General features: G+C 42.5%; 1 protein-coding gene across 1 annotated transcript in view; it reads left to right on the top strand.

The window, feature by feature from the left end:
- Positions 1-26,873, top strand: part of ELMO1 (engulfment and cell motility 1) — a 524,906-nt gene that overhangs the window by 155,340 nt on the left and 342,693 nt on the right. The window contains exons 6-9 of the mRNA XM_080817991.1: positions 3,274-3,324; positions 7,295-7,464; positions 18,909-18,944; positions 26,256-26,355. Of these exons, the coding sequence (XP_080674117.1) occupies positions 3,274-3,324; positions 7,295-7,464; positions 18,909-18,944; positions 26,256-26,355 (357 nt within the window). The remainder of the gene's footprint in view (positions 1-3,273; positions 3,325-7,294; positions 7,465-18,908; positions 18,945-26,255; positions 26,356-26,873) is intronic.

The following is a 26,873-nucleotide window of genomic DNA, read 5'->3' as shown; positions in this document are numbered from 1 at the left end:
TGTGGCTGATTCTCCTGGCTTTCCCTTTGGGTCTCATCCACTTTTCTTCTGGGACCTTAATGTTTTTCATGCATATTTCACAGCTCTTCTGCATATCTGCTTTTATTCCAAAATGCCAAACACTGTTTTTAAGAACAAGTCTTTCAGAGGGAAGGAAAAGAGAGGAGGCGAATGAACTCGCATGCAAGGAGACACAGGCAGAGGGGTGGGAGCTGCTCTCCGTCTGACGTGGCAGTCACTCTCGGTCTGAGCCGGTTCTAGGCCAGGCTCAGCGTCTGTGGCACCTGTGGTTCTTCCTGTTCTCTAAGAAATGACTTGCTGTCCCCACTTAGGGAAGAGAAGACTTGCATCTGAGTGGTTAAGTAGCTTGCACGGAGCACACACAGCTGGTGCGAGGTGTGTGAGGAATTTGAACCCAGCTCTTGCCGTCAGTGGTTACAGCACTGCTTTGGTTTTCAACAAACCACCGTCAAGACCCTTTCATCACAGAACTCGTACTTAGACTCCAGAAAGTCAGGAGTCAGTGTTATAGGAGTCAGCGTGGGGCCAGCTGTTTGATTTTACTGCTGTCATACCCCACCCCATGTCCTGCGTCTGTGGCTTGAGGATCTGCAGGGCATTGTCAACACCATGCTTAACTTGCTCTCACGGACCTTGACAGTTGGTGGGGAAAAGGACCCTCTGAGGATAAAGGCAAGATCTTGTTCTTCCAGAGGGATCGAGCGCAGCTTCTGGGGTCAGATCTCCCCTTCCCTCCAGGATGGGTTTGCATCTTCCCTACCCCCTCCATGATGTTGGGCAAGTGATTTACCTTCTCAGCAACTTTGGTTTCTTATCTTGAAAATGGGCATGGAGTTGGGGGTGCCTGGCTGGCTCAGTCGGTAGAACGTGCGACTCTTGATCTCAGGCTTGTGAGTTTGAGTCCCACGTTGGGTATAGAGATTCCTTTAAAAAAAAAAAATCTTTAAAAAAAACTGGGCATGGAGTCATTACGATGGTTAAATAAGCATGACAACAGAACCCAACAATACTTCAGCTCGGTGCCTTCCAATAAATGTTTTTTGCTATTATTAGGAATCCCTTACCCCCACCCCAGATTCCATGAGGAGATATCCTGAATCCTCCTGGCCACTTTGTATCAGCAGGGCCTCATTTTCTCCTTGACTAACTCTTCGGGAAGAATAAACTGGGCCCCTCTTTTGTCTGGGAAGGAAGTTCCGTTAGGTCTTCTAGCAGTCTGCTGGTTCTCACTTTGAGCCTTGTTCTCCATAAAAACTAACAAGGGGGATATTTTAGGTTTTTCATCTTCTGACTCTCTTCTTTCTCCGTTCGTTTAGAACCTGAGCAGGAAAGAGGTATGCCTTGGATTCAGCTTCCTTAATATTCTGTCATGAGTGTTTGCTATCTTCCTCTCCCATTCTCATAGAGTCCCAGGATTTTAGGGTTCAAAGCTTTTTTAAATGACTGAAATTAATTTCACTATTCCTGCCCCCACCTTCCCCGGTGGTCATTCAGCCCTTGCTGGAAACTTCCAGGACGAGGAGCTTGCTTTCTTAAGAGGAAGTGCAGGGTATCTGGGTAGGGTCAGGGATGCTCTAGATTGGGCCGGAATCACCCACGAGGGGGTTGGAGCTGGCAGAATGGGGCTTTCAGGCCATCCTGCACGCCGTATAAAATGTTCAGATTAGGTTTTCTTTGGGAGACAGTACGGGCCTGAAGCCTCCTCCCTTTCAGGTAGTTATTTTAGAAAATTCATTTTCCAGTAAGTGGTCAGAATTGGAGCAGGGAGAGTGCAAGTGTTCTATGTGCTTTTGGCATCTTATCCTGAGAAATTTCCCACCACTTCAGTCCAGCTGCTAAGGCAATTCTAGCTTGTGGCTTGTCTTGAATGACGCAGGACACTGAGCCTCATGGCACTTTTATTAACTTCTGGTCTCTATGCTCTAGAGCTGGGCATGTATGTGCATGTGTGACTCCCAGCAGGTCACCTCCTGAAAGCTGAGTGTGGTGCGTACTCTGGTGGCAGGAAATAAAACTACTGGGGAAATTCTCCTTCTGGTGCCAGAGATGCTAAGAGACAGCTTGAGAACACTCACCTCAAATACACCCGCTCAGTGGAGGAGGACTGATTTGGGATCCACTTATTTATGCTGTTTGTTCTTAACATTGAGGCAACATGCAGGAGGCACCGGGGTGCCTGAGTGACTCAGTCAGTGAAGCATCTGCCTTCGGCTCAGATCATGATCCCAGGGTCCTGGGATTGAGCCCCTGCATCAGGCTCCCTGCTCAGCAGGGAGCCTGCTTCTCCCTCTCCCTCTGTCACTCCTCCTACTGAAATAAATAAAATCTTTAAAAAAAAAAGCAACATGCAGTTAGAGCCAGCAAAGGTTAAGAAAGCAAACTCCTTAATAGAAACTTTACGAAAAATAGTTTTACTGAGATAGAAGTCACATTCCCCCAAATCCACTGTTTAAAGTGTTCAATTCGGTGGTTTTTAATGTACTCATAGATTTGTGAAATCATCACCACAATCAACTTCAGAACATTTGCATCCCCTGGAAAAGAAACCCTGTAACCATTAACATTCATTCACCCCACCCCTGCCCACCAGTCCCTGGAAACAGCTAATCTCCTCCCTGTCCCAGTGGATTTGCCTATTCTGGACATTTCATATAAATGGAATCATAACATACATGGTCTTTGTGTCAGGATTCTTTCACTTAGTGTAATGTTTTCAAGGTCCATTCACGCTGTAACACGCATCAATACTTCTTTTTATTGCCCAATAATACTCTGTTGAATGGGGAGACCACATTTTGTTTACCCATTCATCAGTTGATGGACATTTGGGTTGTTTACAACTTTTGGCTATTATGAATAATGTTTTTGTGAACATTCATGTACAAGTTTTTGTGTAAATGTATGCCTTAACTCCAGAAGAATTGCTAGGTCATATTTCCTAAATAACCTTTCAAACTTGCTTTTTTGTGCTGTTCTTGGGCCCCATATTCCTATTCTTTGAATTCATATTCACTCCTGTGCTAAATGTTACCTATGACTTTATAGAAAGTTAATACATCCGAGACCCAGTTTAAAGTTCTTTGTTGAAATAATTAAAAACCACTCAATGATTTTGAAAATAAAGTGATAATAAACTGAGTCGTAAGAATTCTTATTATATAGTGTTACTACTAGATCATTTTTGCCTTTGCTCTCTTTTTACCAGGCTTCTCAACTTTGAAGATTTACAAAGATTTTATTTTTCTTTTCCAGAATCGCAATGAAATAAAAAATGGCACTATCCTTCGGTTAACCACATCTCCAGTAAGTTGACCTGAGTGTATAGCTTTCCAGTAAATACTTTGCTCTCCAGTTCTGCTATATGTGATTAAGAGATGTTAACTTTTGAGGGTGATGTGAGTGCAAAACAGAAGGTCTCTGGCATGTCCTGACATGGGGATTCTGGGTTGGCAGGAATGTCCTTCCTTATATTTCCCATTACAGAGGAGGAAGCTTTTATTTCTGGTTAATAAGCAAGGTTAAGAGCAAGGAAACGGACTTTAAGGTCTGCGTTTGGTGGTCATTTTAGTAACTCTTATTTTACAGGTACGATAACTCCGCTGCCCTGATGGGTTTTACCCACCTGCCCAACACATCCACCTAATGCCCTCTAAGCAAATTCAGTCAACAAACAAAGGAAACAAACCCAAAGACAGCCCATTACCTCTCTTTAAAGTCGGGGTGTGTCTATGTGGAAAAGTGAGACTGTTGAAGCATTTTCCAGTTCTGGCCAGTGGTGGTGACGATTGATAATAATGTAGTTTGCAAAATGCTTGCCACTTAATCTGTTTCACTGCCAGCTGATCTAGATAAGACACTTTACGGTCTCCCTAATAAGAGCTGCTCACCAGAATGCTGTAGAATATTTAGGCTACTGTAGCTGGCTGTGTTGCTTATCTTCATCTTTCTTCCTTGCTTGTAGATACTTTGGATAGTAACATTAGCATATTTAAACTAGATTATTTCACAGTGCATTTTATGGCTTTCCTAAAAAATAATCTGCGCAAAATACACCAAGTGTTACTATTTTCACTCTGCATATGTGACAAAAACTGTGTCTAACTCTTATTTTCAGTTTCCACTGAAGCCATGTGGTAGGCTAAAAATAAATTTAAAAATTGGGAAAAGCATCTGGCTGAAGTTAAACTGTGGGTACTCTAACTACCACACATTCTTCTTGCTGCAAATTACATTAGAGGGGCTTAAAAACTCCTAAACATTTTACCCAATAACATCTTGAACCTAAACACAGCAACAGGCTCCGCAGAATGCGTGACTGGAGTTGGCCAGACTGTCTTCTGAAGCCTTCTTCTCCACTTACTGGAAGTCATCATTCATACTCATTTTTCAATGGCCACATGATGAGCTGAGACATTTTTGTCTGACTTAGCATTGACCTTACTTTAGTCAGCATGAATTAATGCTAATTTGACATTTCTAGAGCATGGTTTCAGCTGGTTTTTGTCGTTGCTGTTTATCCTGTTACAATTGCCCATCTGCTGGCCGGCAGAAAGAGTACACCTTGCCTTTTGTTGGATCTTAGAATTAGAGAGGCTTGGTTTTTACACCGAGATCTGCTCTAAGCCGAAGAAGATCTTCGTTCTTTTTTTTTTTTTTTTTTTTTTTTGCCACGGGTTCATGAACAACATTTCCACAATGTGAGCCACTCCTTGGAAGAAGGTCAGGTGTTTGGCAGGGTGAGGTTTTTCAGGGCCCCGAAAGTCCGTGCTCTTCAGATCGTGACCAATACATTCCCAGCTTGGTGAGTGGTAGGATGTGGAAGCCAGTGCACAGGGCAGTATCATAAGATGGGGTCCACCTAGAGAATCCTGGTTTATGTGTTCTAAAGAGCAGGGGTCCTCAAGCTGAATCACTGGTGGAACTCTAAAGATGCAGCTGTTCGCGTCTCTACAGAGAAACCGAATTACAATACCTAGAAAGGAGGTCCAGGAATCTGCATTTTAAGCATGCATTTTACAATTTGGCTGTTAACCCTAGGGTCTAGAACTAGGCATTATTCTATAAGCAAGATATTTTGGCTCTGTAAATGTCACTTGTTGTTAGTAGATTTTTTTTTATTATTTTATGTTTAACTGAGAAATATGGGTCAGCATATGCTAACTCTTTCACTTTTTATATACACACAAAAATGTTAAAAAATAACATAACTGTCTCCATCAAATTTGCTAGGAAGTGTTAGTGTACCATAAAGAAATGAACAAATGGTGTTATACCATAAAAATGTTCAGTTCTTTCCTCTACCTTGGCTGAACTCTCCCTAGAGCCAGACAGAATGCACACACACCTACATGTGTATGCATGTGTGTGCACATACGTACACACACTCTTGCTTTAAGTAATGTGCACCTGTGCCGACTTCTGCCTCTGTGACCTTGGCTAAGTTGCATAACTTCTCTGGCCCTTCAGTTTCCCGTGTACAATGAAGATGGTGAGGACACCTACCTGATAGGATTACTGTGTAGATTAAATGAATTCCTTCTTGGGGGTATTTAGAACAGTGGCTCATAAAAAGCCCCAAGTAACTTTGCTGATTTTATTACTAGTACTAACAGCCCCAAACACTGTTAGTCAGAATTAATACTGACAGCGAGATAGTCTTTGAGTATTCCTTAATTATCATCATTTGTATATCCTGCTTGGAGAAAAATGTATTTTTCAAGGAATTCAAAGTCATCCACTTGGTTTAAATACATGTTAATGCTGTATGTCCATTTGGAAATTGTAAGAACAGTGTATCTTTGAGTGATTTTAAAAGATGAAGTGATTCTTGCTCAACTCTCCATTAACCCCCTTAAAAACATAGGATTTAGGGTTAGGGTGATTTGTCAGATATCGAGGGATCTGTGAGTGAGTAGAGAGTTCTTGTCCTCCTCCTTCCTTCTCCCCCTTCTTGTTTCTGATGCAAGGTGTCAGTTGATGGTTACGATGGGAGACTACCGTGTGTCACTGATCAAGTTGGGGAGGGCGTGGGGTTCATTCCTGTCTTGGTCCCTGAAGATTTGGCATTAGTTTCTCTGCTGGGTCCCCTTCTCTCCTGGGGGCTACTTCCAGATGAAGTGAAGGGGGACCTGGGCAGGGAGGGAGGGGACCCTGGCCGTGGAGCCCAATGGGGTGGAGAAACCTTTGCTGTCAGTACCTGGGTGGATTCCCTTCCTTCCGTCTGCAATCTTAACCCCGTTAGAGCTAACAGGGGGCTCCTTGGGTCATTCTCAGGAGTTTCTGTTCAGAAGATACCTCACTGTTGGGGACAACTATCCCCTCTTCCTCTTCCTCTGAAATATAACACGTTTCAGAGAAGAAAGCAAGTAGCCAAGAGGGAGAATATGAAGATGGCAACGGCACATTGCAATTTTGAGTTAAATAATAAGTACAACAGATGTTGAGTTATTTCCATTAAGCAGAAATACAGGCAGAAAAATTTAATATTTTATTTTTCTTCCTGTCTGCCCCAGCTGAAAAGTAGATATGAAAACCATTACTGAAATCTAAACTCTAAGTTATTATCCAGAAGGTCAGCTCCTCCAATATATTTCCATTCCTCCCTGCCCTGTGTAGAGTAGCCAAGGGCAGATGCCGTAAAACGAAGTCTAATTTTAGGCAAAGTGGCTAATTTGGTTTCCAAATTATTTTATTTTATATTTATGCAGTAATTAGCCAATGCCTGTGAAACACATGGTGTTGAAAAGTGAAATTTATAAGCACCATTGTGTTGTGCTGGAAAAATTTCAGTAACCGGGAAAGATCACTTGGGTGTCTAATGAAGCTTTTGAACACGGTGTGTAGGCAGTTTTTATGCAGAGTATTGACTGAACAGGTGAACGTGTTGCATAAATTTGTGTAATTGTTTAACTAAGCAAATAGCTTTTTGTCATTTGTAGATAATAATTTCACTTAAAAGGTAAATGTTTTCCCCATTTCCCCCTCCTTACTGCCACTCCAGTTCCATTTCTGGGGCTTTATTGTTTTTGTGCTCTTGCTTTTCCAAGAGATGGAAATATGGGCTCTGTCAGGAAAGTGTTGATTCCCATCATGAAGTTAACAGCCGTTGCCTGAAGGCAGAGTCATTATGGTTGGAAACCGGCCCTTGGTACAGAGTATGCATATGGTCTCGTGCTTTGGCCTCTGTGTCTTCGTTTTTCAACGGAACCGTAATTTTTTGTCAGTTGGGGTTTCCCCTGTGAACACTCTTCCCTTTGTTTTTGTCCTCAATGAGGCTCAAAACGCCCAGCAGCTCCACGAACGAATCCAGTCGTCGAGTATGGACGCCAAGCTGGAGGCCTTGAAGGACTTAGCCAGCCTCTCCCGGGATGTCACGTTTGCCCAGGAGTTCATAAATCTCGATGGCATCTCTCTCCTCACACAGATGGTTGAAAGCGGCACCGAGTAAGCATCTTTTATTCAGACTTCGAGTCTATTCTATTCTCTCCAGTATTCTGGGTATTAGTTGCTTTCCTTGCACTTGCAGTTTCTAGTTTTAAAGACCAGAAATTGACCGCTCCACTCCCCTAAATCCTTATGTTCCCGAGTCTTAGACCAGGTCAAAATAGCATCCCTGAAGTGATTTTTTTAAAAAAATTATCATTTGAGGGGCACCTGGGTGGCTCAGTCGGTTAAGCATCTGACTCCTGATCTTAGCTCAGGTCTTGATCTCAGGGTCGTGGTTTCAATCCCCATGCTGGGCTCTGCGCTGGGCATGGGGCTTCCTTTAAAAAATTATCATTTCAATGATGAAGTATATATCCTTAATTATTTAAAATTAAATACAATAAGTATTTACTAAATACTGCGTGCAAAGAGTGGAAGTTGGTAGAATTTAAGAAGATGCGAGGCTTGCCATTAAAAAATACATGGCGGCAGAATTCAAATGACGTCCAATTCCTTCTGAGAGTGGGGAGTCCAGAGGTGGGACCAGTTACAGCTCATGGAAACCGAGGGGGTGTCAGTGAGTGGGGCCTGAAGGAGTTCGAGTTCTGTCATGGTCAGGAAAGGGATGGGCATTTCTCCTTGGGGAGCTCACGTTCTCAGGGAAGGCTTTGATTCTGTGGTGTGATTGGGGAGTGTAAGGAGCCAGATGGGGCTGACTCTTGCATATGTGGACAGATAGCTCCCCTGAGCCCTGGACGCCAGGGTAGGGTTCACAGGTATCTGCTCATTCCCATGTGGTCAGGTGCGACTGGCATTCACTATTAGAATATGTAAGTTAGAGCATGCGAAGATGCCACGGAAGTTAATTAGATATTAATATGCTAAATCAGTGATGTGCAAAGTTGGTATAGATATTTATGAGGAAAGAGTTAAATGTCCCTGAGAATTGGGGTTTAAGCCTGGGCCATTTACATGTCTCTTCAGTACCTGGTGATGCACAGAATGAGTTGTTGGCCGTGTGCGTTGCAGATGCATCTTGGTCCTCTCCCTTCCTTCATTCTTTTGTTCCTTCACTCCTTCCTTCTATCTCCCACACGTGGCCTCTGCAGGTAGCACTTGGGACAGATTCTTTTTTTTTTCTATTGGCAAGCAGGCTTAGGTGATTTGGAAAGGGTGGATTGTAGACAGGCTTTGTTTATTTTTTTAATTTTTAAAAAAAGATTTTATTTATTTATTTGACAGAGAGAGAGATCACGAGGAGGCAGAGAGGCAGGCAGAGGGCTCCCCGCTGAGCAGAGAGCCCGATGTGGGGCTCGATCCCAGGACCCTGAGATCATGACCTGAGCCAAAGGCAGAGGCTTAACCCACTGAGCCACCCAGGTGCCCCTGTTTATTTATTTTTTTTTTAATGAGGGCTGAAACTCAGCTCATTAAATTTTTGGTGAACATCAACTTGGAGCAGAGCAGGGAAACTCAAATTCTGGGGTTTACAGGAATCTCGGGGTGCCTGCTATAAATTGGAGTTGGAGTTTGAAACGGCTCAGGGGAATTTGAGTAAGTTTTTGGATCTAAGGGACTTGACTAAGGAAAAGGAGAAAACGTTTCATCTGTATTGGATGCCCCAGGCTGAGGTGTGGTGCAGAATGGGTCAGATCCCTCATTCTGTGGTAAGAGTGAGCAGGGGAGTGGGAGCTGTGATTATAAACACCTTCACCGGTCACTGTGGACGACTTCACGTGGGTGCCGCATATGGAAGGTCCTGCAGAATCACTGATTGGGGTGGGACAGTGAGCCCTGAGGCGGGATGCAGCCTCAGTCACATTTAAGTGTGTTAAATGAATATGTAAAAATGCCCCCACATTTATTATCTGAGTCCCAGTCACTGATATATTGCAAGCAGGGTGCTAGAGCCAGTCCTCGTGTAACCTGCTAACACCAGGTGTTTTTATCACGGATACCTGTGTATCCAGGGGCTTAAGCTCTTGAGCATTCAGAATGATAGTGTTAATGCTTCTAAATTTAGCAGAATTGTAATCATAATTGCAATTATAGTGTGAAATATACTGAAAGCAGAGGTCCATGTGATTTATACCCTGAATAGAAGGCTGGGGCTGAGCTCGGGGACTGCCAAGGCTGGCATTTATATATTTTGGCAACGAGGAAAAATGCACATTAGGAGCTCCGGGGTTTTTTCTGTTGTTGTTTTTTGTTTTTTAAAATTTCCATTATATTTGTTTGCTAGGCAGCCATAACAAAATACCACAGGCTGTAGCTTACACAACAGAGATGTATTGTCTCATAGTTGTGGGGGCAGGAAGTCCAAGATCAAGGTGTTGGCGGCATGGGTTTCTCCTGTGGTCTCCTCGGTTTGCTGATGGCCGCCTCCCGGCTCTGCCCTCACATGGCCTTTTGTCTGCGTCCACTCATTCCTGGTCTCTCTGAAGGTCCACATTTCCTTTTTTTATAAAGACTCCAGTCAGATTGGATTAGGACACACTCTCACGGCCTTATTTATTTGTTTATTTTTTTTTTTAAAGATTTTACTTATTTATTTGACAGGCAGAGATCACAAGTAGGCAGAGAGGCAGGCAGAGAGAGAGGAGGAAGCAGGCTCCCCGATGAGCAGAGAGCCCGATGCGGGGCTCGATCCCAGGACCCTGGGATCATGACCTGAGCCGAAGGCAGAGGCTTTAACCCACTGAGCCACCCAGGCGCCCCTCATGGCCTTATTTTAACTTCATCCCCTCTTTAAAGTCTCCGTCTCTAACTGCTGTCCCATTCTGAGGGACTGGGAGACAGGGGCTCAAGATATGAATTCTAAGGGGACACAGTTTAGGCTCTAACACTCCTCACAGGGACACGGCGCTTTCTGCTTGAGAAGAAAAAGAGTGAACACTGATGCTCTGTATTTGTCTTGTCAACATTATTGCTTAGTATCCATGTCATTGCCTTGCCCTGTAATTCATCTCGACCTGTAGAGGGCCCCCAAAGAGCCATTCCTCCTCGGACTGAGGACTGGGGAGGCACGTCTGAATTCTGTCTCGGTGTTGCACACAGATAACCGGAGAGGATGTTGACACCGCATGTGCTTTATGGGAACCGTTGTCATTGAATTCCTTTTTTTTGAAAAGCGTTATTATAGTTATGAGTATTTTAACAAGTTGTGATCTGCAAGCCGTGTTAATTTGTTCCATGCAGCTGGGTTTCAGACAGACAAATGACCTGAGGCCAGATCTTGGGCGAGTTCTGGTTTGCGTTGATCTCTCACGCTTTCCCATCGCCCTCTGTTTCTGAGAGGAATGGTATCTCTCTGACTTGCGTTTGGTGTCCTCCTCACTGACTCGTGTCGGTTCAAAGTGAGGCTCCTTTCGGGGCTGGAGGAAGGAGGTGCTGGAGCCGCGCGGCCTTCTGCCTCCTTCTGCTGCGTCCCACAGCTCATTTGAAGAAGCTGCTTATTCGATGCCCGGCCATTATTCAGCTCTTTGGCTCAGATTAAAAAGATGAGAGAAAGACATTTTTTTCTTATAAGGAAGCCTGGCTTCTCAATTAAGCTTATAGCAAGACTTTAATTAATGAATAGGCAACTTTGGGAACAGAAACTGTACAAATTAAATAGATCCTGCAATTTGGAATATATTTCGCTGTGACTCCTGGGCAAATTTCCAGCGGGGGAAGGCAGAGGTTGCCTAAGTAGGACCTGTGGAAATTTTTAGGAAACACTGAAGAAATGTAGCTGGAATTTTCCCCCTTACTTGGAGCCATAATGAGATTCAAAGATTACTCACCTGCTTGTCATTACTCAAGGCTGAGGTTTTAAAGGTCTCTCTCTCTCCAGTTGGTCCCAGAAGGGGCCATGGGGCAAAATGAGCAACAGCGGAGCAAGGGGAGTGTCACTTTGGCAGGGCACAGTGTCTAAAACCTGAACTGAATTTTTCCATCCTTGTGGAATTTAGAAATTCCCCTCCTAGTTTAAGCTTGAAACACATGTGTGGAAGCAAGTGAAGCTGTGGAGAAACGTGTTGGCTCAGCCTGAGCGAGGCAGTGGTGTCAGGTAAGGAAAGTCAAGGAATGGACAGTGTTTTGTTTTTTTTTTAAAGCGGGTGCTTAGACACTTCTCAAGGGGTTAATATCCAAAACCTCTAAAGAGCTCATATAACTCAATAACAAAAACCAACCCGGTTAAAAAAATGGGCAGAGGATCTGAATAGACATTCATCCAGAGAATACATACAGATGGACAACAGGTACTTGAAAGAGGCTCCACAGCACTTGTCATCAGGGGCAAGCAAACCAAACCACAGTGAGATGTTAGCTTACACCTGTCAGAATCACTGCTGTCGAGACAAGAAATAACAAGGGTTGGAGAGCGTGTGGAGAACAGTGAACCCTTGTACACGGTCGGTGGGACCGTAAATTGGTACAGCCCCTCTGGAAAACGGTGTGGATGTTCCTCAAAACATTACAATTAAAACTACCATTTGACCCAGCAATTCAATGACTAGGTATCCATCTGAAGACAATGGAAGCATTAATTTGAAAAGATACACACATCCCCGGGCTTATTGCAGCATTGCTTACAATAGCAAGATATGGGAACAGCCGAGATGTCCACTGATCACTCATGGATGAATGGATGAAGAAGTGACATATAGGTATAATGGAGTAGAACTCAGCCATTTGTGACAACATGGATGGACCTAGAGGGTATTAAACTAAGTAATACAAGTCAGTCAAAGAAGGGCAAACACCACATGATTTCACTTACACATGGAATCTGAAAAACAAAGCCAAACTAAGCCCAGACTTATCGTTACAGGGAACAGATTGGTGGTTGCTAGAGAAGAAAGAGCTTGGAGGGTAGGCAGGATGGGTGGAGGAGATCAAGAAGCACAAACATTCAAATATAAAATAAACAAGTCCCCGTGATGTAATGTACAGCATGGGGGATACAGGCAGTAACATTGTATTGACTTTGTATGGTGACAGACATTGTATTGACTTTGTATGGTGACAGATAGTAAGTAGACACCCACCATGGTGATCCTTTCACAATGTATTTAGATGTGGAATTGCTCTGTAGTACACCTGAAACCAGCATGATATTGTATGCCAGTCACAGCTCAGTACACAAAAAGTTCTCTCAGAAATGAAATATTTTATTTTAATTGAAAGAAAAGACTCATACCTGCCACCCTGAGCCCAGTGTAGTGACTAACACTGCCTTTCTTGGGCTTTCAATAAAACACCATGTTCTTTGTCTTGCCTCTATACACATGGGCAAGAGGATAGTTTATCTCGTGTCCTTCCAGTGCTAAACAGAAGAACAGGGGGAACATTTCCAAGAACGAAAGGGCAGGATTCTTACAGTTTCCTTCCCACTTGGCTATGTGACAGGAAAATTACGCTGTTGGAATATGAGTAAGCTGTAGCACCACCCTGGGCAGAGAAGTCAAGAGAGAAAAAAAGTTAAATTCATGTATTTACAAAAAACTCAAGACAGTCTTTTGAATTAGCTTTATCTCCTTAATAAAGAAATTATATTATTTAAGAAATAAATATAAGTAGCGGTGTCTGGGTGGCTCAGTGTTAAAGCCTCTGCCTTCAGCTCAGGTCATGATCCCAGGGAGCCTGCTTCCCCTCCCCCCCACCCCCCGCCTGCCTCTCTGCCTACTTGTGATCTCTGTCTGTCAAATAAATAAATAAAATCTTAAAAAAAAATAAATATAAGTAAACAGAGGAGGAAAATAAGAATCATTTGTAATCTGCCTTCCCAGAGACATTTTTAATATTGTGGTATATATCCTTTTTGCATTTCTTTTATATATATATATATATACATATATACACACACACACACACACATACACACACACACACACACATATATAAGATTTTATTTATTTATTTGAGAGAGAAAGCGAGAGAGATCACAAAGGGAGAAGGAGAAGCAGACTTGCCGCTGACTGAGTGGAGAGCCCAATGCTGGGCTCGATTCCAGGACCCTGGGATCATGACCTCACCCAAAGGCAGATTCTAAACTGACTGAGCCATCTAGGCACCCCCTTTTTTGTATTTCTTTTAGGTATACGCATACATGCACAGGCTTTGCAAAAGAAGAATTACAATGTTCACACTCTTTGTAGTTGGCTTTTTGTACCTAATAATATTTCCATGTAATTAATATTATTTCCATCATCATTTGTGTTGTTTGTATATTATTGCATTTTTAGAACTTTCTTGAGGTACAGTGTGACAATTTGAAGGATGTGCACAGTATGGTTAACCATTCCACTGTTGGACATTTCCATTATCTTGGGGTCTTTTTCACATTCTCTAATCAGTTTTTCTTCTAGAAAAATCTTTGTAATATTTAAATTATTTTGTTGGAATATGATTCCTGATTCAGAGGATTTTTAAAGATTTTACACATTAACACTTTATTTTTTTAAAGATTGTATTTATTTGAAAGAGAGAGAGCACGGTTTGGGGGGGAGGATCAGAGGGAGAAGCAGACTCCCTGCTGAGCAGGGATACTGATGCAGGACTCGATCCTGAGACTCCGGGATCATGACCTGAGCTGAAGGCAGTCACTTAACCAAACGAGCCACCCAGGCACCCTAGGATATACATATTTTAAAGCTGTTTTACAAATAAGAACAGCCCTGTAGCTCGTTGAAATATCCTTATTTATACTTTACTACTTGTGGGGGAATCTGTCCATTTCTAACACCCTGGCCAGTACTGGGCTGGTGGTCCCTCAGGGATTCTAGCTTTCCTAAGAAAAATAGCAGTGAGATAGTGAGGGGTTCTCACTAATCTGGGGAACTTACAAGTGCTTTTTTTTTTTTGGTTGAAGTCATTTCTCCAAAATTTGGCGGTACTAGAAACAATGGAGAGAGTTCCAGAGTTTATTTGAGAGATATGTCAAAAGCTCTCAAGTTACTGTCTTAAAAAACAATGTTAATTGTATAAATTATTAGTCCCCTCCCCATTCTGTCCTACATATGGACACAGATGAGGACCTTTGATGGTATATGTATAGCTCTGTGTGTTTGTGTTTATAAAAATTGTTGTCAGCTTTCATTAACACACAGACGGTTTCATATGAAACTTTCATTATGTGACTCATTTTCTCCAGGCCTGAATCAGAGCTACAGCCATTCCTTAGGAGATGTGAAAATTGATGTATGACTTGAATTAAGCACCTGAATGATGTCTTGGCATTGATGTTGCCTAGCACCCACAATTGACAGTGGATTTGTGGATTTTATTCATTTAGTTAAGTTTGTATTACTTGAGTGTTGAGTGTTTCTGACGTGGGCTGAGGCACACTGGAGAAGGTGTGTGGAGGAAAATACAAAGATGGATATGACAGTTTTGGACTACGTGTGACCTTTTTTAAACTTCATCTTCACACAAAAGAGGACTCCGTTTGTTTTTTTGAAAGTAACGTTGTTAAACTCTGCGGACATGGATTCTCAGCTCTGACTTAATGCTCTTAATTCTAAGAATCTGGGGTCTCTCGTAAACCTTGGCTGTTCTGGAAAGCCCAAGCCAGGCCAAGCCGATGAGCGACTTGCTGTCAGGCAGCTAAGTACAGGTCACACAGTGCGTGTCCTGCACTTCACCTTGGACAGAGGCCACAGGGAGGAGCCGGCAGCTCTCTGGACAGAAAGAAGTTGCTCCGTGTAGTCTTTGGGCCCCAGCTATGAAGACTGCTGGGTCTCCCCAGATCCATCTGCCCGATTTCTTGGATTCCTCACTCCGCAGGGTGCAGGGAGTTCCAACTGGAACAGCCTGTCTGGGGCCCGGCCAGAAATTTGCATCATGAACCCGGAAGAGGTCAGTCCTCTCGGGCTTTGTCAGCGGTTGTGCAGCAGAAAATTCCTTACACTGGATCTTTCCCCCTTCCCAGCGCTTTTTGCTTTGTCCCTGGGTCTTTGTCGATCTGTGCAGCCAGACCCCAGCAGACTCCAAGTCAAGGGTGCATGGTAGTCCAGTGAGGCCAAAGAAGAGACCCAGAGACAGCCGTCGAGACAGGTTGATTGGGGAAACTTGTAAACAAGGAGTACCGAAGCAGCGAAGAAAGCGTCCGGGGCTGGGATTTCCGAGCAGCCAGCTTTGACAGCACAGCAGCTTAGCCTGGCAGCTGTCTTCGGCCTCTCCCTTCTCGCATGGCCAGCGTTCCAAGGAGATCAAGGCCTGCCATCTGGACACCCTTCAGTGCAAAGGAGTCACTCTGGGCTGGGCATCTCCAGGAGCCCCTGACCCTGAAGGCTGGACAACACATTCTTCTCTACACATTCTGCTTGATGGGAATATAGAGGGAGGTGGGATCGGTATGTTCTCAAGATAGTGATTAACAGGGATGTTCAGGGCGAGCTTGCCCAAGCTAGCTATTCAGCATCACCCTGGAAGCAAAAATGGAAACGAGAGAAGGTATCACAGCCTGTTGAGAGAGGAGATTATCTTTTGCCAGGGAACAGAATGCCGCACCTTGGCTCAGGTGAGAGGCTTCTGGCTACCCTGAAATAACAGCCTTTCTAAACTCATTTGTTCCTGGTCATATTTCTTTTAAAAATGAATATACTGAGAGAGAGAGAGAGACAGACAGAGAACACAAGCAGGGCGAGTGGGAGAGGGAGAAGCAGGCTGCCCGCTGAGCAGGGAACCTGACGCGGGGCTGGATCCCAGGACCCCGGGATTACGACCTGAGCCAAAGGCCTACGCTTAACAACTGAGCCACCCAGGTGCCCCCAGGGGAAAGACTTCTATACAGAAGAGGAGGAAGCAAAACAAAGCAATTATTTGATTGGCTCCAACTTAGAGTCTGGCTGGGTGTTTGTGATTAATTGTCCATAGATAGCGTTGTTTTGTTTTGTTTTGTTTTGTTTTGTTTTGTTTTTCAACCTTGTGGCATTTAGAGGCTTAGATTTTGGTTTGCTTATATCGGCCTCCAGCCTCAGGGCCACCCCTGTTAATGGCCTCCTTGTTTAATTAACTGAACAGTTCCCTACTTACTGGAAGAGTGGCAAGATCACGTCTCACACTTGTCTCTGTTGTGTCCAGATAGCACTTTTGCACCAGGTGATCTCTTTTCCTGATCTCGTTCCGTATGAAATGATTCCTTAAGGGTTTCCTTTTCTCTCCTGATTTTGGCACATTTTAAGATGATAGGTCAGCCGCTTTTAGAATATCCTCCAGTTTGGGTTTGTTAAAAGGGAATTCATTACAGGTGATTTTTAGGAAACAATAAAAGCCTGACTCTCACACAGATATAAAACTGGACACATGTTCAAACAATTTTACTCCTGTGAGGTGAGGGAACGAGGCAGATGTTTCAGTGGTTTCAAAGGAGAAGTCAAAAGGCACCAATTCATGTGAAGCAAAGGGATGGTGAAATCAATTGTAAGTAGAGGCAAACTGCATTTTCACCTGCAAGGAGGAAGTCCATAAAATCACTGTGAGACGGGACTACATGTACATATTCACCAGCTGCCTACACTTAGAGACAACCCGGCTGGCGTCTGAGAACTGGGAAGAGTATGCACAGTTTCCCGTTGGAACACAGGTGTCTTTATCTGCAGGTTTATCCTGTGTTGGTTTGTTGTTGTAAACCCGTATTGTACATCTTTGGCTGGAATATCACCAATGCTCGTGGTTTCTCCATTACAGCCTGTGGATGGACTCGATGTCTTATCACTGGTGTTCACTTCGACCACTTAAGAGAGCACTTTCTAGGAGTCTCTACTGTAACACGTTTACCTCACCTTGTAATTAATTAATAAATAATTTTGGAATGGTTTCGGGATGGATAGAAAAGAGTACAAATCAGATTTGAGTGTTTTCCCCTAGAGATTTGGCTCTGCAACAGTATCAGCACACCATGCTTTGAAACAGTGGACTCATTCGGTCCTGTTTAATTCAGTACCTGTGATCTGCCACTGTTATTATTTATTTTGGTACACAGTCTGTCCCAGATTTAGGTATGGAAGCTTCAAGCAGCATTCTGTGCCCTTTTGACCTGTCACCCATTATTCTCTGGGCATTTCATTCCTTTCTGCCTCAGGGAGCTCTTCCAGGCTTATCTAGAACTTTCCTTACTTCAGTCCTGGCAGGAGTCATTTCTACAAGGAGCCCAGTTCCTTTTAGTGGACGGTAGTGCTCCGCCCTTGGGAGGGGGCCCAACCTCTGCTCAAGTGTGCCTCCCTGTGGTGGGCTGGTCACCTTCTACTTCCACCCTGCCCAGCGGCTTTTTGAAGGAGGGAAGGAAGGAAGCTAATAATGTTTTTTTGTTTTTTTCAAAGACAGGTCAAGGTGGGGGATGGGAGGAGGAAGAAGAAGATGGCTATATGCATTTATTATACCTCCTCCCCGGCCCCTGATTTACCAAACACAAGATCTGATCTCCTGTGGTCAGTTAGGTTTCTGAAGTGGTTACATTTTATGTGGATGAAAATGAAACTTCACTTCATCTGAAGAGCCAAATCATCCGTCAGCTGCTTGTTATCTACTCTGCACAGGCCTGACATAGTACTCAGTCACAGTGAAGGCCTCTGCCTTTAGGGAGCTGGAGGAACAGTGAGATGTCCTACCTAAGTCATACTAACAGCTGATGTTTCTCTCAGCACGTGGGGGTATGAGTGCCGCCCTCAGTCTGGTCAAGGAAGGGGAATCAGAGGTCAGAAAGGGTTCCCAGAGGAGCCTAGAGTCTGGGGAGTTTGGAATAGAACTTAGCTAGTTGGACAAGCTAGTTAGATGGGAAGAGTATTCAAAACAGAGGGAAGAACATACTTAAGACCAGAGAAATATGGCAGACTGGAGGGATGGGAAGTGGTTTGATAGGATGAACATCACTTGTTTCCTCATCTTCTTGACCCCAGTTTTTTCAGAAGCATAGTTGTCCTTTCTTGCATTTTTTGCAGGGTACCATCACAGAGTTCCAAGACTAGTGCAGTATCTTGTGATACCTTCCCTGCAAAGAGGCAATCTTTTCTCAAGAAAAGTCAAAGTGGAATTAGTGGGCATTTTCCCAAAGAAAGATAATCAATTATTTATTCAGTGTTGAGCTGATACTTAAGAATTGGTCTAGTACCTTTTGGCTCCACTTTTTTTTTTTTTCATTGAAAATATGCCCGGTCTTATATCTAGGGATTTTCTCCCCACTGAACACATACTCACTCTAATCTAAATGGAGTGTTCTGGTTGCCTTTACTTTTAAATTAATGCAGCGGGTTGGTTACAGTAGTTTAATTCCTATCTTTTGATTGTTTCTTATCATTGGGGGAACACCAATTTATTACTTTGAATAATGTTTTGAAATGAATAAAGTCATTTACATCATGGCAGTTACATCTCCCCTATATGTAATCCTGACCTTTCTTCAAGATATGTTCTTTGTGTAAAAATTATTGCTTTCAAACATGCTCCTCATATGTTTTTTTTTTTTTCAAATTTTGCAGACGATACCAGAAATTGCAGAAGATCATGAAGCCTTGGTAAGAATTTATGACCAATTAATATAGACGATGTAACACTTCTTCTCTGCATAATTAAACCCTGTCCTCTGACTGACCTTATAACTATGCATCTAGATATTTTGAGTAAGTGATTTTTTTTTTTTGCTTGTTTGATATTCTTACTAACAGGTTCTTCAAAAATTTATCCCCTCCCCCTTTTCTTTTGGTTGGTGGTCAGAGGATATTTTATGTTTGTTGCCACACAATGATTAAAACAGAATTGCTATCCTTCTCCGGGAGCAAGGCTAGGCATAATTTTATGTATTACTTTAAACAAAAACTTCCTTTTTTGTGGCCTATCTGATGTTCAAAGTTAAAAGTCTTTGATTTTCTTCAGTGGCTCAGTATGAAAAAGATCCCCATTAAAAAAAGTTCAGGATTGAAGTATGGTATGAAAATTATTTACTCGGAGTCTCAGAAAGTGTTCAGTCCCCTATCAAGTGAATTGCATGAAAATTGTGTCTGGAGATCTCAGAACTTCTTTCTTAGCGCTTATCCTCCTCGGTACCTTTCTTGGCCGCCGAACAAGGTGAGTCCAAACAGGGTCTAACAAACTCTCCAGTGGGCAGAACAAATTCCCATTTTGCCAAGTTGTTAAGTAGATAATTTCAATTTGAGAAGCAAAACTGAGCAACACCTGAAAATGTGTGTCTTATTTTTTCAGTCCTCAGAGAAAATCCCAATTGCCTTCAAGTGCATAAAACTGGTCTCAGTCATTCACCTTCCCCTACCCTTCCACATAGAAAAAAAAAGTATATACTCCTTAGTTACTAAATCCTAATAAAGTAGAAAGCATTACTGAGTTTTTAGGGTAAAATTTTTTAAATATTCTTTTGATATATGTATTTAATATAGTAGGCACACTTAATGGTAATGGCAGCAGAAGCCCTCTTTTATGAGAGTTTGTTCTGGGCACTGTCTCAATGTTTACACTCATTACTTTTAATCCACACTTCTATCCACCGCACAAGATCAGTATAATGAGAATTTTTTCACTGACGCGGAAGTTAAAATCAGGTGCTGGAGATGGGACTCAAACTGAGTTTTTCTCTAGCAACCGCATACGACTTGCTAGTGTCGAGGAATTTGGGGGCTCTGAAGCCAGAGTAATTTCTTAAAATTTATCTGCCAATAATTTTAATCTTTTGATATGTAGGGATGCTGGAAGTTGACTACATGTGAACCATGATTTTCATTTATCAAGCATAGAATAAATCCGTGTTCAGGGCCTTCATTCTGGTAATGGCAGAATATCTTAATTAGACTAATACGGATAGCAATTATAAAATCTGGACAAAGTAGTGTAAACAAAAACACCTAAAAATAAGTGCTTGAAGGAACTGGATAGCAACCCAAAGTAAACAGAAAGAAGGAGGTCAACCCTTGGAAGAACAAATGAGTCTCAGATGAGATTTATGTGTTTGTAGCTTGTCCCTGAAGATCCCCGCTCCTGCAGTTAGCATGGGGTGGCTGAAAGCCTGAGTCTTAGTAGGACACTAAGAAGATACAGTTTGGGGCTGACGGAGCAGCTACCTCATGAGGGGAAATCCATGAAAGGAGGGAAGTTCAGAGGATATGAGACCCTATATCTACATACATCCACCTGTAAAATCGGCCCAAGTCAGTAGTGTGAATGTACATGTGTGTGAGTGTAGATGTCTGTGAGAAACCTGGGGGGCCTGGTAAAAACAGCAACTGGAAATGAAAAGAATTGAGAAGAGATTTAAACTGCCACTCACTACAGAATTTGGGAGTTTGATTCTAGCTAGGTTTGTTCCTGCTCTAAAAAAACATTCTTCAGAAGAATAAAATGGAAATTTTGAGATTAGGCGGTCTTTTATTCCCAATGTTCAGAATATAATAAAAAAAACAACAACTAGATATGTGAAGAAGAAGAAAAGATGACTCATTCTTAAGAAAAACAAAATAAAGCACGTACCAGAATCTGAGCCTGAGATGACCCGGGTGTTGGAATTAGCAAATGAAGATTCTAAAGCAACGTTTGTTACTGTATTAAAAGAAGAAAGTATTACTGCGATGTGTGCACAGATGAGAAGTCTTAGCAGAGAAATGGAAACCATAAAAAAATAACCAATTGGAGATTATAAAACTGGAAAGTGTAATACTTAAAATGACAAATTCACTGTATGGGAGTTGAAGATAGCAGAAGAAATAGTAACCTTGAAGATGTGTCAGTACAAATTATTCAGTCCGAAGAATAGATAAAATGAATAGAGAGTAATTGATCTGTGAGATTGTAACAATTGATTTAAACCACATTTAATGGGGGTCTCAGAAAGAGAGAAGAGAATGAAGCAGAAAAATATTTGAGGAAATAATGACAGTTTCCAAAATTTGTTGGAAAACATTAATTTATAGAGCTAAGAAGCTCAGTGATCCTAAGTGGGGTAAACAGGAAACTGTTATCTGGAAACATTATGGTCAAACTTCTGAAATTAAAGGAATTTATTTATTTATTTAGATTGAGCATGAGCGGGGAGGGGGTGGGTGGGGAGGAGAAGGGCAGAAGGAGAGAGAGAATCCCAAGCAGGTGCTCTGTTGAGCATGGAGCCGGACCCTGGACTCGATCCCACAACCCTGAGATCATGACCTGAGCCAAAACCAAGAGTTGGATACTTAACTGACTGAGCCGTGCAGGTACCCCCAGCGCAATATCATTTTTTAAAAGGAAATTGCAAACCAGTCCTAAAACTTGAAGGAAATATGTAGGACCTAGAACAGGCAAAACAGTCTTGGAAAAAGCAACAAAGATGAACTAAGTTGGAGGATTTCATTAACTGACTTCAAGACTTCCTATAAAGTTACTAACACACTGGGAATTTGCTATTAAGGGGGTAGACAGATCAAAGGAACAGAATAGAGTCCAGAACTGATTTGCAGTTAAATTTTTAATGAGCCAAAAGAACATTTGCACACGAGTCATGCTATGAAAATGAAGGCCAAGGGTGATTTAGCAATTTTTAACCTTTTATGTATATAATTTTTACCACATACAAGAGAAAACATTTGGAAAAATTCAAAGGGCAAGGCAGAACTATATTCATTAACTTTGGGAATTAAGGATATAGTGAGTATGACTTATTGATAACTTTAAAAGTGGTCTTTACTTCCATCTTCTCTCCACCTCTGCCCTGGGAATGGCACCCAGTCACAACATTTGGAGGCATTATTCTTTTATAAATTTAGCTGCTTAAATTTGAAATGCTTCAAGATTGGCTATATTTAGTTGGAATGAAGATGGTCTCTACTGAGTTGATGAGAAACATTTATTTGAATCGTTCCAACACACATGGTGTGTTGGCTGTGACATGTCTCTCACCAGAATGTAAGTTTGCAGTCGGCTTAATTTGTGGCAGTCGGTACTGCAAAATCTTTAGCTTAGCACTTTATAAAAAAACAAATAAAGCAAACAAATAAAAGTGCTCCTGCATGTGCCATGTGGTTGGGTTTTACTCATAACCCTTTTAGCCTTGATCTTGTGCACGTGGCATTGACTTCCGAAAGAGAGCCTTTCTCCTGCCTTTGCCTTTGGAGCCTCAGTCTCTCCTCTAGGGGTGAGAGTCCACATCTATGTCGGGGTTTGATAAGGGCTTTTATAGCTGCATAATTTGAAATTAGATGATTGATTTGGAATGTAATAAAATTTCAGCATGGTCATTTCTCTTTTCAATTGAGGATTTGAGGTTGAATTAAAAAAAAAATAATTCTCTCTTGTGGAAACCTAGTATGCCATCTAGCAACCAGTCACAGAGAATTATATTTAAGTTATATATGCACTCTCTATATGTAAGAGTATTATATATGTGTGTATATATTTTTATAATGTAATAAATAATATAACACATATTTAATAATATCTTTATATGATATATAATATAAAATGGAATTGTATGGTCTGATAACATATACAATATATTTTAAAATATGTGTATAAATAAGATATTACATAATATTTCTATAAAATATGAATACAAATAATACAACACTTATATACAATGTTATTAGGTGGACCAAGGGAGCTATCCCTACTCTGGGCATCTTAGTGTGTGATGTGGAAGGAGCTTCTCCCACTTACTGATCAGTCACACTTAGGGAAGACAGCAAAGCCCAGAAAGGCCTGTCGACAGTTGCAGAAATGGCGCTCCACCTCCTTCACAACCATGGAGATTGAAAGCCTGGGCCCAAAAGCAAAGCTTGCAGATTTGGAAACCAAGTGATACCTTTTCTCTTTCTCTCCATCTTTCCTCCCAAGTCCTTTGCAGCCTGTCTGAGGAGTCCGCAGGCAGAGTTTCAGAGTTTTTGAGGAAGCAGGACAATCCCTAGGGCTTACTAAGGTCACTCAGAGTATGGGTCCTTCCAGTGGGGACCAGGGTCATTTTACCTTCAGATAATTAGAGAGCGTAAATATTACTTACATTTTGTTTCTAAAGCAGCTAAGGAAGACAAACACCCTCTCTGTTCTCAGCCTCAGCTAGCTCCAGGGGGTGTAAAGAAGGGTTTGATTGCAGTAGCGTGTGCTTTCTTTTGTCACTGTCTCAGTGCTGGTGCTGTGAGTGACGAGACAAGGCCGTGTTTCCACTGTACGGAGGCCGCGGGTGCCATTCTCCAATGTCATTTACATGGGAGTCTTGTAGAGTTGAGATCTTCGAGCTTGCCAGGTGTAAGCAAATAGCAACGATTAGTTACCATATGCTTGTTTTCCCCCTTTTTAAGCAAAAAAGAAAATAAATTAGCTGATAATGGTGATGACTGTTATAATAAAGTAATACATTAGCTAATACTGTTTACTGTGAGTACTGTACACTATCATGTAATAACGTTTTCATAGCAATACTAATGCCAACACACTTTATTAATAAGTCTTACTAATTGCTTTTATACCTGACTCTCTTATTTTCCTGAGGCAGTTTCCTTTTTTTGGTTTTGTTTTTCTCCCACAATCTGACATCTGGATTTTCTTGTGATTCATTGTAGAGTCATTTCTGGATTTTTTTTTTTAACCTTTCTTGCTACTCTTTTTAACCCCTTTTTCATCTTTTCTACTGGTTATATATTCTGCTTCAAGTACGTTTGGGTTTTTTGGTTTGGAATTTATTTTGGGGGGCGTGCCATCTGGGGATCCCCTGTGAGGTTGGTATTGCCAGTCTGTGACTCAGAGAAGCCTTTTAAAAAAAGTAGTTCTTGCCTGAATGGTTTGGCTTTCCTTACTTTCCCCTCCCACCCACCCAACACCCTCCCCCACCCACTGCCCCCTGGCTCCAAGGACAGAGAATCCTTGACACAATGAAGGGAAACATTTGAAGATCCTGGACTTCGTTTACCTTCCTACAAGATCGCTTTTGTGTAACGGATCACAGCTAACGCATGTTGCTACTATGCTACACACTGCGGGAAGGGCTTGAAGCGTGGTGGTTTGTTCTGTTCCCCCAGAAATCCCCGAGTCAAGTATCACCACCACCACCATCAGTAAGGAAACTGAGGCACAGCCTGAGTCAGTATTTTGCCCGCCGAGCGCTGGAGAGGAGACTGCTGTCTGACCCCACGTAACAGTGTCTATCCGTTCCATCCCATCCTCTCTGATCTCTGGTAGCTTCGGATCACGGTCTTCTCCTGACAGCCTCGCAGCCTCTGAAGTGAGGCAGAATTCCCAAGGTCATGCCCGAGGTCATGAGCCACCCTCTCAGGAAAGTGTCGAAGCTGTTTTCAAAGAAACGGGAGTCTGTTTTCTGTTCTGTTAGCACAAAATAGATGGGGAGGTTCAGTCTAAACATTCCATGAGCCCTTGTAGGATAGCAGTTGTGGCACGTCGGAGTCTAGAGATTCAAAATCTGAGCAACCAGCTTCATTTATTTATTGTTTTAAATCAAGCGCGTGAATCTGTGAGCTTGCATGCGGTGCAGACATCCTGGTGGGCCTCATTCAGGGTACTTGGAGAGATTACTCACCTTGAGAGTTAACACTAATGATGATGATGATTTACAGTAGAGGTGAGTTTCTATAAAAGATTCTGAGTGTCTGTTAAGTGTTGTTTTGAGAACATTAGAAACCAGGGTATTGTCTGATGAGGGACAGGAGTGGAGCTGTTTTAAAAGGATAGTGCTTTTGCCTGAGTGTGTCTGATCTCTGTTTTGATTTCTAACCCACACATTAGACCCTCCAGACAGCCCTCCAAATCACAGCAAGTCTATGGCCAGCAAATAATGATTATTTTCACAGATAGTCTATAATAAAGATAAAATGCGGTATGCCTGGGTAGCTCAGTCAGTTAGGTGGCTGCTTTTGGGTCAGGCCATGATCCCAGGGTCCTGGGATTGAGTCTCTGCATCAGGCTCCCTGCTCAGTGGAGAGCCTGCTTCTCCCTCTCCCTCTGCCTGCTGCTTCCCCTACTTGTGATCTCACTCTCTGTTAGATAAATAAATAAAATATTTAAAATAAAGATAAAATGCTGGCCAGTGTAATATAGAAATGAATATGTTTACTTGCATATATATTTGTATCTAGGTGTTTGTGTGTGTGTAAGCACTCATCCAAACACACACACATGCATGTATATATATAGACTGCTCAAGTCCTCTGCAAAGTGCTAATACTCTTACTAGAATTATTTCTGATTATTAGCTACCCATGAATAATAAAAGAAGCACATTGCCCTCTCTTGGCTGAGAAGCTTTAAGCTATCTTTCACTGAATACTTACATGCTACATATGTTATTAAGTACAGTACAAACAGTCCTGTGTTAAACAGGTGTCACTCTTCAGTTTTTTAACTGGGAAGACAGAGGCTCAGAGATATTAGGGAATAGCCCAGTGAGGCATAGCTTATCAGAGTGAGAGTCAGTAGGAGTTCAGTTCTGTGCCACTGAGGCCCTGACTTTCTTTGTAAAGCCCACCAGCCTCCTTCCCTTTAAATCACTTTTTTTTTTTAAGATTTTATTCATTTATTTGACAGAGAGAGGCCACAAGTAGGCAGAGAGGCAGGCAGAGAGGGAGGGGGAAGCAGACTCCCTGCTGAGCAGAGAGCCCCCATGCAGGGCTCGAACCCAGGACCCTGGCACCATGACCTGAGCCGAAGGCAGAGGCTTAACCCACTAAGCCACCCAGGCGCCCCTTGACTCACATTTTTGATGAAGTTTCCTATAGCCCAGCTATTTATCTCAGTGATCTTTCACAATTCTGTTGTATTCTCTTTTCTAAAGCTTTCTCACTTCTGTGCCTGTCCTTGGGCTCAGCTCTTGGCCCGTCTCCATTAATCCTCTTTGTGTTTTCCAGCTTTGGAGACATGCTGTCCTTCACCCTGACGGCCTTTGTTGAGCTGATGGACCATGGAATAGTGTCCTGGGATACGTTTTCAGTGGCATTTATTAAGAAGGTAATGCAGACTGTGCTTTTCTAAGGCTTCAATTACTTTCATGTTGCTCTGCTTTGGAGAATACTGTGTCATTGTGTCCTTTGGTTTCTTTGTGTTAAAGGTAGGTGTGGTTGTTGAGAGTATAATGAATATGGGGGTCTGGGCACCTAACTCCTATGTGGAGATGACATTGTCCCCCCACCAGGATCATAAAGGCTGGGACGTGAGAACCCACAGTCAAGGGAAATCAAGGTGTCATATTGTTAACACCCGCAGTGGATTCCTGTGGATTCCCTGTCCAGGACTTGGTTGTTTTCAAAACCTAAGCAGAGTTCCTTCTGTTCTTCTTAAACCTTCTGCCCTCAGTGAGGTATTCAGGGAGCGGGAAAGAGGCAGAGTATATTGATCTCTTACATCCGTGAGTTTAAAGCAGGAGTGTAAGAGAAGGGGGTGTGCTTGGGTTCATCTTCTTAGGTTGATCTCACTTACTTGTAATCACAGTGCAATAAAGTCTCTGGGATCGGAGCCTCCTTCTTTAG

Source organism: Martes martes, assembly GCF_963455335.1.
Source record: "Martes martes genome assembly, chromosome: 11".
NCBI classification, from domain to species: Eukaryota; Metazoa; Chordata; class Mammalia; order Carnivora; family Mustelidae; genus Martes; species Martes martes.
Note: the sequence above shows the minus strand (reverse complement) of the source record. Positions and strands in the feature narration are given on the sequence as shown.